The sequence below is a fragment of the Coffea arabica genome, chromosome 6e, assembly GCF_036785885.1.
Source record: "Coffea arabica cultivar ET-39 chromosome 6e, Coffea Arabica ET-39 HiFi, whole genome shotgun sequence".
NCBI lineage: Eukaryota > Viridiplantae > Streptophyta > Magnoliopsida > Gentianales > Rubiaceae > Coffea > Coffea arabica.
Genome location: NC_092321.1, coordinates 18,424,929 through 18,441,673, shown reverse-complemented (window position 1 = coordinate 18,441,673; position 16,745 = coordinate 18,424,929). Strand labels below are relative to the sequence as shown.

Here is a 16,745-nt window from a genome sequence, read left to right as displayed (position 1 = left end):
CTGGATTGTATGATTTGAAATCATAAGGGACTTTTTTGTAGGTTTGTTTAACCACACGAGACTTTTCTGTATTATAACTTTAAGGGTATAATAGGTATATCAACTAAAATTTTATTTATTTCTAGTACAAATACTCTCGAAAGAAGTGCGTGTATTTCAAAATTGTTAATTCAGACGATTTTCGTAACTTTTTTAAATTAATTCAAACCATGAGATATCAAAATGCAAGTTTTGAAACTATAAACAACTTTTTTGTATATCCGCTTAATCTGAAGGGGCTTTTTTATATTTTACCGTGCCAGGAATTACACGTAATGCATTACGGAAGCAGCAGAAGAATCTTGACGCAAACGAAACAGCCGCCATTATTGACGTCCGATGCATTTTAGCACAGCAATTGAGCTGATGCCCCTTTATTTTTCTGGTGTCAAAAGTGGATTTTTGCTTTGTGCTTTTAGGTTTGCATCTGACAAGCAAATTTGTCCTTTTATACCTTTCTTCTTCAATTCTCTCTTTCTGAGGCACATGATCAACTGGTTCTTTAACGCTGTAGACCATTAAATTACATGGGCATACGTGCTCAATTCTGCTCATCACAGACCTTAATAGAAAAGAAAAAGGGAATAAAGATGGCTGTAGATCTGTAAGGTGTAAACAAAGATTCAAGTCAATCTCAACTCAGAACACTTGGAACGGTTCAGAAAGTCCCCCTATAAAGAGATCTATGCCTGTAGATCTGTTCATCTTAAACTACCGAAAGTAAGGGGAAAAAAGAAAATGGCATACTTGTACCTTAAACAGGGAAAGAATTACTCGCAATCCCGGCCAAATTATCCAGAAGAATTGTTCCACTTCATTGCATCCAAGACACCGCACCATGACCTTGTCTGGGATGCCGGCACTGGCAATGGACAGGCAGCATCATCTGTGAGTCTGAGTCCTCTTTCTATTCCATAAGTAATTTGTTTTCCATATGATTGGTTTCTGTTTTATTTCAAGAAAGTAGCGAGCCTGGTTAGCAGACGATAATGTAAGTTGATGAATTTCAGCTAGCAAAGATATACAAGAATGTGATTGCCACGGATACCAGCCAGAAACAGCTCGAATTAGCTTCTAGGCTTCCAAATGTGCAATACAAGTGTACTTCTCCAACAATGTCTGCTGAAGAGCTGGAAAGGGACGTGGCAAAACAAGCCACCGTGGATCTTGTGACTGTTGGCCAAGCCATCCATTGGTTTGATCGTCCCAAGTTCTACCAGCAAGTGCAGTTGGTTCTAAAGAAGCCACAGGGAATAATAGCAGCATGGTGCTATACTACCCCACAAGTCAATGCTAGAGTTGATGCTGTTTTTAATAAATTTTACTTTGTTGATTCTAGGCCTTACTGGCACCCTGGCAGAAACTTAATTTACGACAAGTATGAGAGCATTGAATTTCCATTTTTTCCGGTAGAAGGAGCTGAGAACACGGGGCCATTTGAATTCATGACTGAAAAATTGATGAGTTTGGATGAGTTACTTGCTTATGCAAAATCAGGTTCGGCATATGAAACAGCACTGGAAAAAGGTGTGGATCTCATGAGTGAGGACGTGATCGAGGAATTTCGGTCTGCTTGGGCCGAAGATGGCAACAATCAGAAGGTTGCTAAGTTCCCTATTTATCTCAGGATTGGTAAAGTCGGAAAATGAAGTATTAGGCTCGATCAGAGGTATAGTGAGTGGACTCTTCATCGCATTGTTATGCCCCATCTATCATCGATCATAACCATCAACAACCCCTCCCTGGGGAATTCATGATATAGGTTGAATAAATGATATCTTGTTGAATTGCAATATAGGTTGCATTTTTTCTTTTCCAGAACTTCTTGCTTTTGTGGAATAAAATTCCTTATTTGAGTGCTCTAGGAGGATGACTTGCATCAGTATGTACTTGATCAAATTTAAATAAAGAATAGTATCTTAGGACAACGTAAATGTTTGCATAGGTTTTCAAAATGAGTTTGTGTACAAATCCTATCACCAGTATAATCATTTCCAAATCACCTGTTTGGCCGTTCAAATTCTGGGCAAAAAATAAAATAAGGTAGTACCATATAGGCTATACTATAAAACAAAAAATAAACTCAAATGAAGTGGCACGAACAGGATGGTAAACTTTTGGCTTTGCAAGTGTAGTCACTAGTAACGTTTGTTGGAACAAAATGTAGTCAGTAGTAGAGCAAATAAGGATATTAAAACAATAAATGTAGACATTAGCACAAGCAAAAGCATAATAAATTTTCTCTTTCATTTGTGCCTTAAAATTTATTATGTTTCTAAAATTTATGTTAGTGTTTACTTTTATTGTTTTAGTGTTTATGTTTGTTGTACTAGTATCTACACTACATGGTACAGTTGAGGCTGGTATTTGTAGAGGCGCTCCTTATCTATCAAGTCTTAACTGTACAACAATAATAGCAGACTGAGCAGTCGGAAACTACGAATTACAAGTTTTTGACCAAAAAAAGGAAAAAATAGGAATTGCACGTAATGGATTACGCAAGGTTCTTGACAAGTATGAAGCAGATTTCGTCCACTCTCTGCATTCATGTGCTGAGATACCAAAGAGTAAATACCCAAACAAAAATAACGATCAATAAAATTTTCTAGTATCTCTTAATTAACATATAACAACAAAGTTTGATGTCCCTTTCAATTTCAAGTGTCAAGAACGAACTTTGCTTTGTGCTTTCAGGATTAGATGTTGACAAGCAAATTTGTTCTTTTTATATCTCTCTTCCTCTTCTATCCTTTCAATCACATGATTACTTGTTCTTTGACGTTGTAGACTAGTATTTATTAGTTAGGCAGGCATGTCACTCCAGGACTATATAAGGAGATAATTACCTGTTCAAATTTGTTCACCCCAGACATTCAGGAAAAAAGAAAAAGGAAAAAGATGGCAGATTTGTTCCTCAATCAGGCAGAGCAATACTCTGTATCTAGGCCGAATTATCCACAAGAATTGTTCCATTTTATTGCATCCAAGACACCCCACCATGACCTTGCCTGGGATGTGGGCACTGGCAGTGGCCAGGCAACATTATCTGTAAGTACAATTTCTCTTGTCTTCGCCATGTGCAGCAACTCTCTTTCTTGCAATTAGAAAGGCCAATTAAAAGCCTGAATGCATTCTATAATTTATGTTAAATGATTTCGGCTAGCAAAGATATTCAAGAATGTAATTGCCACTGATACTAGCCAAAAACAACTTCAATATGCTCCCAAGCTCCCAAATGTTCGATATCGGTCTACATCTCCAGCCATGTCAGCAGAAGAGCTCGAAAGGGATGTTGCTAAACCAGATACTGTGGACCTGGTGACCATTGGCCAAGCCATCCATTGGTTTGATCTTCCTACTTTCTTCCAGCAAGTGAAATTGGTACTGAAGAGACCTCAGGGAGTAATATCAGCTTGGTGCTACACTACCCCACAGGTGAATGATAGAGTTGATGCTGTGTTTACACAGTTTTACTTTGTTGATTCCAGGCCTTATTGGCACCCTGGAAGAAATCTGGTGTTTGACAAGTATGAAAGCATGGAATTTCCATTTTTGCCAGTAGATGGAGCTGAGCAAACTGGGCCATTTGAATTCATAACTGAAAAATTGATGGATTTGGATGATTATCTTTGGTATGCAAAATCAGGTTCAGCATATCAAACAGCACTGGAGAAGGGTATCGATCTCTTGAGCGAGGATGTGATTGAGGAATTTACGTCTGCTTGGAATGAAGATGGCAGCAATCAAAAGAGCGTTAAATTCCCTGTTTATCTCAGGATTGGCAAAGTGGGAAAGTAAATTATTTGGCTTCTCCTGGGTTCATACTTCATAATAGATAATTAATCCCATATCATTTGCTGGCGGAAATTAAGGTTAAGGCCTCAGTAAATTTAGCTTTTGTCCTCTGTCACCAGACATTTTCTTCAGTGGAATGGGTTAGGTTTTATCGCTAATTGCACAACAGATATTTAACCTTTCTCTGCTGCTCTTCAATTTCCTGCATCTGGATTTCCACTTTTACAAATAGTATTTGAAAGACACTCAAAACAAGTTCACAACCACTTTTTGTCTGGTATCCACGCTTTTGTATAACTGTTGCAGTAATATTTTTCATGAATTCTTTCAAACAATGAAATCCAACGGACCTGATGGTCGTCAGTGAATAACCTCTAACGATGAAAATATGTACTTAAAGAAAGAAATATAGGAATGGGATTAAGCCAAGGGAAACTTAAAACTTTCACAAAACAAAGTTACACTCATAAATACTTAATCAAATTATGAAATTACTTGGTTCTTGCAATTAACTTCGTTTTCTCTGTTGGATGTTGTCATTGATGAACTGAAGGAGTTGACCAACATCATTATTCAATGGGTGAAAACAACAGCAAATTGAGACAGGGTCAACATGATTATAAAAATGTATAGGACAGCAAATCAAATGAGGAAAATCATGAAATGTGGAGGACAGGGTCAACGTGGTTATTCAAGAAACATGTCATTTTGGCTAATGCTTTAACCAACTAAGCAATAATATGTTAATATTGTCCCCCATCAAGTCAACACTCGATTATAATCATCATGCTGTTAATATTTTGATGCTGCGTCCCTCTTATTAGTAAAACATATGTACATGGTGTTTTCTAAAATGTACAGAAATTAAGCATTTAATTGCAACTTCCAGCTGATATATGTACAGAATATACTCGAATTAAACCAGTCCAAATCAATCTCATCCGTGCATGCGTGAATCGATTTTGAAAGTCCCCATTAAAAACTTTATTGCATCCAAGACACGCCGGCATTGGTAATGGACAGGCCGCATCATTTGTGAGTAGCCTTTTCTTCCATAATTAATTGTTATTTCACACCAATGGCTTTTGCTTTCCTTCAAGAAAGTAGAAAGCCTGGTTAATCAGTAGATTATAACATAATTTGATGAGTTTCAGTTAGCAAAGATATACAAGAATGTGATCGTCACTGATACCAGCCAAAAGCAGCTTGAATTTGTTCCTAGGCTCCCAAATGTGCAATACAAGTGTACATCTCCAACAACGTCTGCTGAAAAGCTGGAAAAGGATATCCCCAAACGAGCCACCGTCGACCTTGTGACTATTGGCCAAGCCATCCATTGGTCTGATCGGCCCAACTTTTACCAGCAAGTGCAATCGGATCTGAAAGCCACGGGGAGTTATAGCAGCATGGTGCTACACTACCCTACAGGTGAATGCTAGAGTTGATGCAGTTTTCAATAAGTTTTACTTTGTTGATTCTTGGCCTTACTGGCACCCTAGCAGAAACATAGTCTATGAAGACATGTATGAGAGCATTGAATTTCCATTTTTCCCAGTTGATGGAGCTAAGCACACAGGGCCATTTCGATTCATGACTGACAAATTGATGAGTTTGGATGATTTTCTTGCTTATGCAAAATCGGGTTCAGCATATTTATCAAACGGAATTGGAGAAAGGTACAGATCTCCTCAACGAGAATGTGATTAAGGAATTTACGTCTGCTTGGCTTTGAAGATGGGAAACAATCAGAAGGTTACTAAGTTCCCTATTCATCTTAGGATTGGTAAAGTGGGGAGATGACTATTAAGCTCAATCAGAAGTATATATGGTGGACTCTCCAGTCTACACTGCGTTGCTACTCCCTGTTACCCGGCACCATAACCATCAAACATGAGAGGTTGCAATTGATTGTTCTCACCATAGACCTTCGCCATGTGAATGGGGGTTAAATAAATCAAATCTTGTTGAATTGCAATATCATTTCTGTTGACAATGAAAAGTCACCTTCTGAAGATCATTGCAGGTTCTGTTGTTTCACTTTTCTTCGTTTACTGATACCTGCATTTTTTCCATAACTTGATGCTGACGTGTTTGTTTAATGCTTAGTACAGACTACGGAGTAAGATTCTTCATGAGTGTTCTACAAGATTTATCATGAGTACCTTATCAGATTAAGAAAAGAACAGTAATATCTTATTGTTGCCAAATGGTTCGAAGTCTCGGCCGAGTCGTCACCGTCTCGGCCCCTACCGATACGATACCGTGACAAAACGATACCGAAATACTTGACTCGCCGAGAAATCGGCCGAGTCGTCACCATGACGGATTGATTCGGCCGAGTCACACCGAGTTATCACGAGTCAAGACGAGAAATCAGCTGAGTCACACCGCGACGGATTGACTTGGCCGTTTCTTTTGCTATTTTTTAATTATTTTTATTTAGCATACTTTTTTATATTATTAACAATTTTTAGAATATTAAATACTTTAAAATTTGTGTCTCACCGAGACCGCGACTGATATGCCGAAACCAATGTCGAACGTTCCGGGCCACGACCGCGACCGCGACCGCGACCGTGACTTTGAACCATGGTTGCCAATGATCTATAGGACAATGCATGCAACACGTTTGCATTTGCATAGGTCTAACAATAAGTTTGTATACAAACCCTGCCACTTGCATAATCGTTCCAAATGAACGTAATGAATAGTAACAAACTTTTAGGCTCCTAATGAGGGATTAAAGGTAACAAAGCACCTTATGAGCTGTAAAATAAGGTAGCATTATACAGGCTATACAATAAATTGTCAACCCCAAAGACAAGCTAAATTCAAATGACGTGCACTGATAAAAACTTTTCTCTTCACTCTTCAGTAGATTCTTATTTTGGAATGTACAGATTCTTCTTTTCCATGCTGGAGATGAACTTTCCAGTGGAAATCAATTCATCGGGGCCAGTTTCTTCAGTGGATCATCAATTACGTATCAGTAAGCTGCATCAGTTGGATGCATGCTATCCCTGAATAAGTACTGGGATTGGGTCCTACATACTGGGGTGATGGGATTACACAACTGAGTGACTTCACGAATTGAACCTATTAGTTTCAGAGAATCCTATCGTGCATTAAATCATGTGATTTTGGCATCCGTTACCCGTTATTGATGACACATACATAAGCAAGTTTAAGTTCATGCCATTGCCATATCTTTCAGGTATTTTTTAAAATCATGTCCATCAATTGATTGTAGGTATCTAAGTAGAGAATTTCGCTCTGTTGAAGTTTTGCTTGTGCTTGTTGCAGCAACTTTACCAGTTCCTCATTGTAAAGTGAAGCATCTGAGTTGACATGTTCTATACATGTCCTCTAAAAAAAACGAACAGTCATTGTTAATGGCAAACAGCCAATTGAACCAGCTACCACCATTTTTTCGCATCCGAGGTCGTATAAATCCTGTATCACCACAGAGGTTAAACTATAGTGGAATATTTACTGATGGACAAAATGATCAGTATCATCAAATTTTACAATATATTTATGCTTGTGTGGAATAAATTTATATACCAAAAGTATAAGACAAAGGATATGGAGCAAACATTCTACAGATGGTAGACTGTTTGATACTGATAAAAGTAGTTTGCATCACCAAATATTTTTCAGACGCAAAATGTATTTCCTTTAAGGAAAGTGCACCAAAAGTCATCAAATGATTCAAGTATATATATAGACACACATATTCATGGAAGTATCATGTGTATCAATTCAACCATTAAACTTCTGAAAGTGTTTGATTTTGGTCAATCCATTATTTTGCCTCCTTTACAAGAAAGAACTGAGGTAGACAAAGAACAGCATAGTGTATGTCGGTCTGAGACAATGGAGAAAAAATTAGTAAAATGATTAACCAGTGCATCATCTAAGAGTTCAATGGGTGATTTCCACAAAAAAAAAAAGTGTTTCATGGCTTTAAATAGTTTGGTGAATACTGGTGTAATTTAACCATTTCTTTTGGGCGTGCACAAATCGTAGAAAAGATTGGAAGCATGACTAACCTGAAGAAATTGTTGCTGACTGGTTAACAAAAAGTTTTGGTACTCACTTAAGGTGAACTCAAGTTGTCTGTTAGCATGGCCAAGGTAGAAGTTGAAAAGGAAATCAACAGTTCCACCATGGATGATCACTACAGCTTCCCGAACAATTCTTTGAGCACTTTTTTGCCTACAATCCTCTCGAGCTTAGGTAAGTAATCCCTTAAAAATTGGGGTTGCTTCGACGTTGGAATTGCATTGGTAACACTCTTAGTTTGATCATCAAATCCTGCTGCAGCCGATGACACCCGAAAGCAGTTCATCATCGGATAAGTTTCTCCGCAGAGAAGGAGGAATAACATCTTTGAGGCCTTGTGTGGGCAAGAAATGTCAGGAAGGAGTTTTTCGTCTGAATACCTTCCGGTAGGAATGTGACGTGTGAAATTAATGCCATAAGGAGCATAGTTGCTTCTGGGTATAGTAGGTATATAGTTGGTGCTGCCTGTATCAACAGCTGAATTACCAAAAACCAAAAGGGCTGTACTCTTTGACAGTTTTAGGCCACTGCACTCGTGAGTTAATCTGCTGAAAAACTGCAGAAGAATAAGCCACGAAAGGCGGAACTTAAGTGCCATGCTTGACAATGATCAATTCTGAAAGATGAACAATGGATGGATATTTAACTAAACTATCCAGCCAACCACATCGCTTGAAAATCCAGTGTATTGCATGTTTTTTCACTATTTTTCCGGATACCCAATATTTCGCAATGGATTTTCTGTCTTACTTTCTGTACCATTCTCTATCCCACCTTTTATTATATTGCTATTTCACCTTCATATCATATTTTTGGTTCCAGCAATCTTCTAGTTGTACTCCTTTCTATGCCCTCCTCCTGTCAGTTGTCACACCGCAGCTCCATCCGTGGTAAGGATTCATTGATAGTAAACTGTCCAGCTTTAGCCAGGATTCATTCAAATGCTACAAGAGTTTATTTATTGAAACACAACTCTTTTTGTTCAATTTTATGATGGATTTAAAAGAGTGCAATACACAGCAGAACATACAAAAATCTCTCCATTCCTAAAAAATACATGTAAGCTCCATCAAAATTCCACTCTGACAATTGCTAGATCACTCATATGACATCTCAAGTTTTAAGGCAGTATTTGCAAAACTTTGTTAATATTTGGGGTAAGGTAACACAAGGTAATGGTGCCAAGAAATAGACCACCACTTCTAGCATAAACAATATTTAACAAGTAAGAAAACGGATAAATCACAACTTAATAAGTATATAGCACTAATTGCCGATGAAGATCATGTTCTACCTTATACCACCATCATGAGTTCATCCTTCTATTCTCAATCAATAGGTCAGTCTAAGAAGTGTCTTTCACTTCCAACTCAATACGTGGACAATCTCGTCTAAATAGTGGGTTGCAAATTAGTGTGTGCAATGACATTCAACATAGCCCTCGTTGCTCAACGGTTCAAGACACAATAGCGACTAATCAAGTAAAATGATCATATTTACAATATAACAATAGAATATTCATCATAAATGATCATTTATCTCTTAAACAAAATAAGAGTTTGTATTATAGTAGATTTAAAAAACACAAGAATATCAATTCTTATTTTCACCTAGTCCAGATCCAGCATAACAGCTACATGGAATGTCACTACAACAAAAATGGCTTTTCCTGACACGCCTAAAAGGACACTTGCTGGTTTTTGTCATTATAGCACTTCTATCATGACACTTATTATTAATTCAATAATATATACTTTAATTTTGTTTTATTTTATCTGATATAAAAATAATAATGTGTCTTTAGATTCCCTATCATGACACTTGAAAAAAATGTGAGATACACCAAAAAAATTAAAACATAAAATGATGTTGTTTGATTTTGGCGGAAGATTCCTTCGCCAAAACACTTGGTGAAATTTCAAAAATTTTATTTTGCAAGCCAGCGAAATTTTGGTTCTTCTCATCTCTCTCACAAACTCTCTCTCTCGGCAAACTCTCTCTCAAAACTCCCCCATTTTGGTTCTTCCGTCTTCCGCCTTCGCCGCCACCCTACCCCCTATTTTCAGTTGCTAACTCGGCCGCTTCTCTACCCTGTTCGGTCAACCACGACACCTGCACCAATAAGCCTTCGCTCTCTTTGCTAGGACAAAAAGAATAAGAAAATAGATACTCGTGCTCTTTCCTTTTTCTTCTTTCCTCTGAAACCCATCCCCATGCTTCTCCTTACTGACTAGATATTCAGGTTGAGCGTGCCGAGGAGTAGAGTAGGCGAAGGTTGCCGCTATCATCTCACTGCAGTCCAGCCACTACAGCGGAAATCATCACTGTAAAGTTTCCCACACTCTTGTACCTATTTTCCCCCTTAATTGTATTGTTTTCTTCTTTGTCTGCAATCATGTCGGTTATGCTTTACTTTCATCTTGTTAATCGATTTTAAGTGGCTGGAATTGATCATAGGTTTGAGTAGAGCTTTAGATTTAAAATCAAGCTCAGGCCGTATAAGGAATTGATGAAAAAGAAATTTCAAAACTTTTCATGCTCACTACCTATTTGTCGGAAGGTTCGAATGAAGAAAGAAGAAAATTTGCAAGGAAGCGAATAAAGGGATGAGAAAGTAAAGACAAGGAAAGAGCGTAATTCTTCTTGAAGAAAACAGGGACACGAATCAAATTCCCTGGAACCAATGCCCAATTGTGAGGGAAAGGTATGCAGCAATTATACGTAAATAGTACCCAATTGTAAAGGTTCAGAAGCAATGAGCCCATCACTTTCATATGCCTCCAAATACCCTTATTCCTTATTATAGTGGATGGATCATGGATGACAATTTGATATTGCCATGCTACCTTCAACTTTTTCGAGGGAATTATTTTTTTTTGTTCAGATTTTTTCTATTGAGAAATTTATCACTTGTATTTTTCCCTTTTACTAAGCAAGCAACTCATTACTCGTGCTAAAGAAATTATTATTGTGATGTTGTAAGCTCCTATCTAACTTAACTACGAAATATTATTATCCAAACACAACCAAGTAGTCTTTCAGTTTAATAGCAGACTTTATTTCCTCTAAATCTTGCAGTAGAAAAAAATAACATCTACGTGGGGGCAGTATGCTCTGTTTGCTTGTCATCATATACCCAAGTAATTATGTTACTCAGTACATTGCTTAAGAAACCGTATTGAAATGTAAAAACTTCATTGTCACTTAATTGGTGTACATTTTCTGTAACTATGATAATACTTTGTGCTGAAAGATAAATTTTGTGTGTTTATACATGAGGCAGCAGGTCCATTGAATACAACTTGGGACTCCAGAACTTCGAAAGAAGACATGGAAGATATGTGGATTCATCCCAATGTTAATAAGGAATGGATGAAGTCAGGAGAGAAAAAGGGAAAAGTTCGATTTTCTCATGACACAGAGAGGAGGCCTTATCTTTCCCATGTGGAACTAAGGGTGAGATATTGTTTATACAATATGTATTTAATGACTGACTATTGAATGTTAGCCTTTTTCTTTAATTTGATCTCTCTTTGGCAAGTGAAGGGTGAGTTTGCTGTACTTACACATTTCTGATTCCGAAATGATTCCCTTTGGATTCAGCTGAGTTGATTACACTTTGTGAACCATAGGTTGGCATGATTTAGTTGTGTGACCACCATGTTACTGTACAATCTACTTTCAGAGTACGTTGCATTAGTGTGAGATTGGTCTGTGAGTTTATGCATTTTATAGAGTGTTTCATCTTAGCCCAATGCTCGTTTGCAGCTGCTGTCGATTAGACCAAGTTGTGTTAAACTTCTCAGATTGTAGTGATAAACTTTTTGATTGTCAGGCTCCAGGAATGGTTCAATGATGAGGGAACTCCAAATTCCGCTGCTAGGAAGTCACCATCTTGGAATTGATGATACCAAAAATATTGCAAGAGTGGTACAACACATGCTTATAGATGGTGCTCTTTTGCAAATTACTGCAAGGAGATTACGTGGTTCTCCTGAAAAAGTTGAGTTTCTATTTGAAAATGGTATCTAGTTGTCACTCTACATCTCTTTACATTCACCTTGTTATGATCTTCATTTCGGACTAATTTCTTTGTGCTAATTGCATATATATTCTTCATGAGCTTTTCTTCTCCAACTTGAGAAATGGTCCATCAGTTTCTCAGAAAGTCGAAAGCCCTCTCAAAACTATATGCTTTGATTTTTTCTGAATTTTTATTTGGGGATGTTTAAAAATGAAAGGTAAGAGAATTTGAATGGGGAAGAATACAATTTACAGGGCAAATTTATGCAATAATTTTGCATGTAATATTTAAATGATGTTTTAGGAGAATTAACTTTGTTATAGTTAGCAAATTGCTGGATTTCTCCAAATACAAAAATTTACAGTATTTGATATGTTTACTTACGATATAGTCTAGATGTGCCTCGGTGCTTCCTCCAAAGTTGCATATTTAGACCAATTTGCTTCTGCTTTATGATTGAAGTGGACATTTCTTTCCATTTAGAAGCTACATTGCTTTAGATGCATCTCAGTATGCTGCGCGTCGACTAACTTGTTGCATTCACTGTTTGGATAGGTGGGAGTATATTGGCGTCACTTGGTTCCTTTCAGCAAATGTGGTTTTCAAAATCTGAGTAAGCTTTTACATCTACTCTACCTTTCAATATTCAACTTTTCTCCTTTTTTTCTCCCTATTTTCAGTCTGTTTTATCTCTCGATTAACAGGTTTGAGGAACATGGAGCTTCTAATGTTCAAAGAAAATGCCCGTAAAGTACTTTACTGGTGCAGACAATTATCACATTAGACATAAATTCATGGAGCTGACTTCACTTTGATTAGTTCGCTGACGGTATGGGTTGCTCGGTTTTAATATCCTGCTTTATAGGCGCCCAAACAATGTACTATATATATTTACTATACCTCTCGCGAATCGTTGCTAATGTTGTACAATTACGTTACCTGACTTTTAGTTCAACAAATTATACTTGTTAGGGAATCTTTCAAGTTTGTACTTGTTATTGACTTTTAGTTCAACAAATTATATTTGAGCATTGACTTTTGCTTTTAGATTACTATATGCATTCTGTTCTTTGGGATAATTTTACAAGTCCTTTGGGTTTTTTGATTGACGGAATGTATAGCAGGGAGCACTACCCGCAGGTTGCTTCTATATAAAAAAAAAAAAAAAAAACTCCTGGCAGTTAAAAGTGTCAGCATAGCTCCGTTAAAAAAACTCCTACTTATTACTAACTATCGCTATCCTGACACTTTCGATTATCAAGAAAAGGAATTTTCGTTGGCAGATGAGATGTTATAACAGCATAGTTTTTCTGACACATTTGAATACTACATACCTATCCCTACATTGGAAGGGACGACACTCGTCCGAGGTGTGAGGAAAGGTAAAGTGTCAGGTTAGATTATCTATACTGACACCTTTAAATGCCGTTAAAGGTCATTTTTGTTGTAGTGTGTAGAACTAAAACTATACGTTCATAGGATGACAAAAAATTGAGCATTATAACGTCTATATGAATACAATATTATAACTACATGAATGCAAAAAGGCACTCAATTGGATATTCTAGACTTTAGCTTGGCTTTGATCTTTTTTCCTACAGTATCTCAAGGCTATGCCTTTCTTTTCTTGTCTTGTAGAACATCCATTGCCTTAATTTTTTTCCTTTCTAAGTCGCTCTCTTTGCCCTCTCCTACGAGTATATGTGAGTGTTCCCAAAATATTAACATACAACGAGATGGAGGGCTATTTATAGGTTTCCTTGGAGAAAATTAATCAACACTTGAATTGATGTGGCGATAACATCTATCAAGGAAGAGGGATGAGTTGGTATTAGGAAAGGTAATGCTGCGACACTTGTCATGGGGAGAACATGACATGTGTCTTGTTGTGTGACACATGTCACCATTGGTTAACACATGTTAGATATTGGTGACACCTGTCTGTCAGGAACTCAGATTCAATTGCTAAACTCAAATTGATGAATGAGGGAAAATTGGGAATTGATAGGATGAGAGAGAAGAATTGAGGAGTCAAAGAAGAGAGAGTAGAGAGGGAATTGAGGGAGGGGAAATGAAGTTGAAATGTTATTACCAGAATTCTGTTTTTACACATGGGTGGGACCCACTTTTATAACCAATCCACACAATCAGCAATTGCTATTTAACCGACTTAACTAACTATTAATTCAATAACCCAAAACCACATCGTTTAGGCCTCTACTGGATTAATCCCAATTAGGGCATTTATTACAACTAATTCTTGTCCTAACAATTCCTTTCTATTAAAATCAGAATTGTCCTCAAGTCTGGAACGTAGGAAACTGATTCTCAATGAAAGATTTATCCTCCCATGATGCTTCTTCATAGTCCAGTTGGTTCCATTTGATCAAATATTGCACAATAGGTTGACCTTCTCGCATAATGACCCTTCTTCTCAAGATGATTTCTGGTTGCAAACGACATTGATCTTGAGTGTCTAACTTTGGCAGCTTGGTTGAACTACCTTGCATAGGTCCCAACTTCTTCTTAAGCAATGACACATGGAACACATGGTGTGATTTGGTGCCTGCTGGTAACTTCAACTTGTAGGCTACTGAACCAATCTTCTTTTCCAATTGGAATGGACCAAAATACTTGGTTGATAGCTTAAGGCACTTCCTAACTGCCACCGTATGTTGTCTGTATGGCTGCAGCTTCAGAAACACCCAATCCCCCACAGCAAATTTCCTCTCAGTCCTATGCTGATCAGCAAAATACTTCATCCTGTGCTGAGCCTTGACTAAGTTATCCCTAAAGCAATTGGAAATCTTGTTCCTTTCTTGGATCATGTTAGACGTTGCAGGAACTACTGAGTCTAGATAAGGCCCTAGAGGTAAGGGTACTGATTTTTATCCAAACAATGCCTCAAAAGGAGTCATACTAATGCTGGAGTGATAGGTAGAGTTCTACCACCACTCTGCCAGTGCCATCCATTTGCTCCACTGAGAAGGCATTTCCCCAGTCATGCATCTGAGATAGTTCTCCACACACTAGTTGAGTCGTTCACTTTATCCATCAGATTGAGGGTGGTAAGAAGATGAGTAATGTAATTCTGTCCCAATCACCTTGAGCAGCTCCCTCCAGAATCCACTAGTAAATATTTTATCTCTGTCAGTAATTATGGACTCTGGCAGTCCATGCATTTTGTATATGTTGTCCAGGAAGGCTTGAGCTACTGTCCTAGCTGTGAAAGGATGAGTGGGCATGGTAAAGTGGCCAAACTTAGTGAACCTGTCAATGACTACCAATATAGTATCATAACCCTGTGATTTGGGTAGTCTCTCAATGAAGTCCATAGATATATGGGACCAAGCTTGTTTAGGAATGGTGATTGGTTGCAGCAACCCAGGGTAAAGGACATGCTCAGATTTATTCCTCTGGCATGTGTCACAGTTCTGGATGAATGACACCACCTCTTGCTTCATTCTTGGCCGGTAAAACAAACTCTTAACTTTCTGCCAACAGTTTCTTTGTCCAGAATGTCCTCCTAGTGCTGAAGCATGGAGAACTTGGATGATCTAATTTCTAATGTTATTAGCATTTCCAATGTAAATCTTCCCTTGGTGTCTGAGTACTCCATCTATCCAAGTATAGTCAGAATGGGAACTAGGATCCAGTGCTAACTGAGCTATGATCTCTTGGCACTGTGCATCAGTCTCATAGCTTTTCTGCAATTCTTCAAGCCATCCAGGTCTAACAGCAGTAATGGCTAGACAAGAAGTAAAGGAAAGGTTGGAGGCATTCTCATGCCTTCTTGACAATGCATCTGCCACTTGATTCTCAGTTCCCTTCTTGTACTGTATCTCATAGTCCAACCCCATCTGATCTCATTCAGCTTTCTGCAGTCCACACAAAACCTCCAGGTGCCTTCCTTCTTCTTGATCAGCAACACAGGAGAAGCAAATGGGCTGTTACTGTGCTTAACAATGCCCTTCTGCAGCATTTCAGCTACCTGTCTCTCTATTTCATTCTTATGGCAGTGAGGGTACCTATAAGGTTTCAGTTTTAATGGTTGAGCCTTTGGTTTTAGAGGTATCTCATGGTCTATACTTCTACAGCATTTCAACTTCATTTCCTCAAAACAAAGTAAATAACCATTATGCAATTATTCAATTAAGTTCAAGTACTCATAATATCAAGTAAAGGAGAGCCAATTATACCGTCATTATAACAAATTCAAATCAATTTTTCATCTTTACCCAATCTTACAAGTAAGTAACTCATATGGTCAATAATATGCTTCCTAAACCCATGATCATCTTTTAATTCTGTTTAAAAAGATATTTATTAATATTACATATCTAAATATTACTTAAGACGTGAGAATGCCTTTTGACGCGAGGATCGACATTTTTAGATGAAGATCACCGGTTACTCAACACTTCACATACTCAAGTTGCTTTGCATACTCTTAATTCAAGTACCGTTTTACGCGAAAGTCGACATTTGTAGATGAAGACTCCCGGTTACTAAGTACAAGAATCATTGGAGTAGAAGAATTTTTATTTATTTTCTTTTTTCTTTTGTTTTTTGTTTTTCTCTTTTTCTTCATTTTTTTCATTTTTCATCATTTTTTTTCTTTTTTTTTTTTTTTATAGCAAAGGGAATAATAATTTTCTAAAAAAATAATCATGAGAAGAGTATTGCACTTATTGACCATATTTATCACTTAACTTATAAAATCCAATAAAGAGAAGAAATTTCATCAAATATGCAAAAAAATATAGGCAAATTTTGAATTTTAACACAAGTCCAATATTTGCAACTAATAATTTAATCACAT

General features: G+C 37.4%; 4 protein-coding genes, 1 long non-coding RNA gene and 1 pseudogene across 5 annotated transcripts; 4 read left to right on the top strand and 2 right to left on the bottom strand.

Moving 5' to 3' along the window:
* The first annotated feature begins 558 nt into the window (after nucleotides 1-558).
* On the top strand, nucleotides 559-1,903 carry LOC140009569 (uncharacterized). Its single transcript, XM_072055527.1, has 2 exons — nucleotides 559-927; nucleotides 1,050-1,903. Exons 1-2 carry the CDS (start codon nucleotides 778-780, stop codon nucleotides 1,686-1,688), a joined length of 789 nt encoding a protein of 262 aa, XP_071911628.1. The 5' UTR covers nucleotides 559-777; the 3' UTR covers nucleotides 1,689-1,903.
* A 915-nt stretch (nucleotides 1,904-2,818) lies between these two features.
* LOC140009570 (uncharacterized) lies at nucleotides 2,819-3,985 on the top strand. The gene is made up of 2 exons (XM_072055529.1): nucleotides 2,819-3,091; nucleotides 3,203-3,985. The coding sequence occupies exons 1-2, from the start codon at nucleotides 2,938-2,940 to the stop codon at nucleotides 3,835-3,837; spliced, it is 789 nt and encodes a 262-aa protein (XP_071911630.1). The 5' UTR covers nucleotides 2,819-2,937; the 3' UTR covers nucleotides 3,838-3,985.
* Nucleotides 3,986-4,410: 425 nt separating this feature from the next.
* LOC113696477 (uncharacterized) lies at nucleotides 4,411-5,634 on the top strand (annotated as a pseudogene).
* Nucleotides 5,635-8,014: 2,380 nt separating this feature from the next.
* On the bottom strand, nucleotides 8,015-8,497 carry LOC113722470 (GDSL esterase/lipase At1g06990-like). The gene has a single exon (XM_027245778.2). The coding sequence runs from the start codon at nucleotides 8,495-8,497 to the stop codon at nucleotides 8,015-8,017; it is 483 nt and encodes a 160-aa protein (XP_027101579.2).
* A 1,809-nt stretch (nucleotides 8,498-10,306) lies between these two features.
* LOC140010024 (uncharacterized) lies at nucleotides 10,307-12,916 on the top strand. The gene is made up of 5 exons (XR_011817281.1): nucleotides 10,307-10,603; nucleotides 11,183-11,355; nucleotides 11,735-11,923; nucleotides 12,479-12,536; nucleotides 12,628-12,916. It is a non-coding gene; the product is annotated as an uncharacterized lncRNA (long non-coding RNA).
* A 1,307-nt stretch (nucleotides 12,917-14,223) lies between these two features.
* Nucleotides 14,224-14,751, bottom strand: LOC140009763 (uncharacterized). Its single transcript, XM_072056065.1, has one exon. The coding sequence runs from the start codon at nucleotides 14,749-14,751 to the stop codon at nucleotides 14,224-14,226; it is 528 nt and encodes a 175-aa protein (XP_071912166.1).
* Between the last annotated feature and the right edge of the window lie 1,994 nt (nucleotides 14,752-16,745).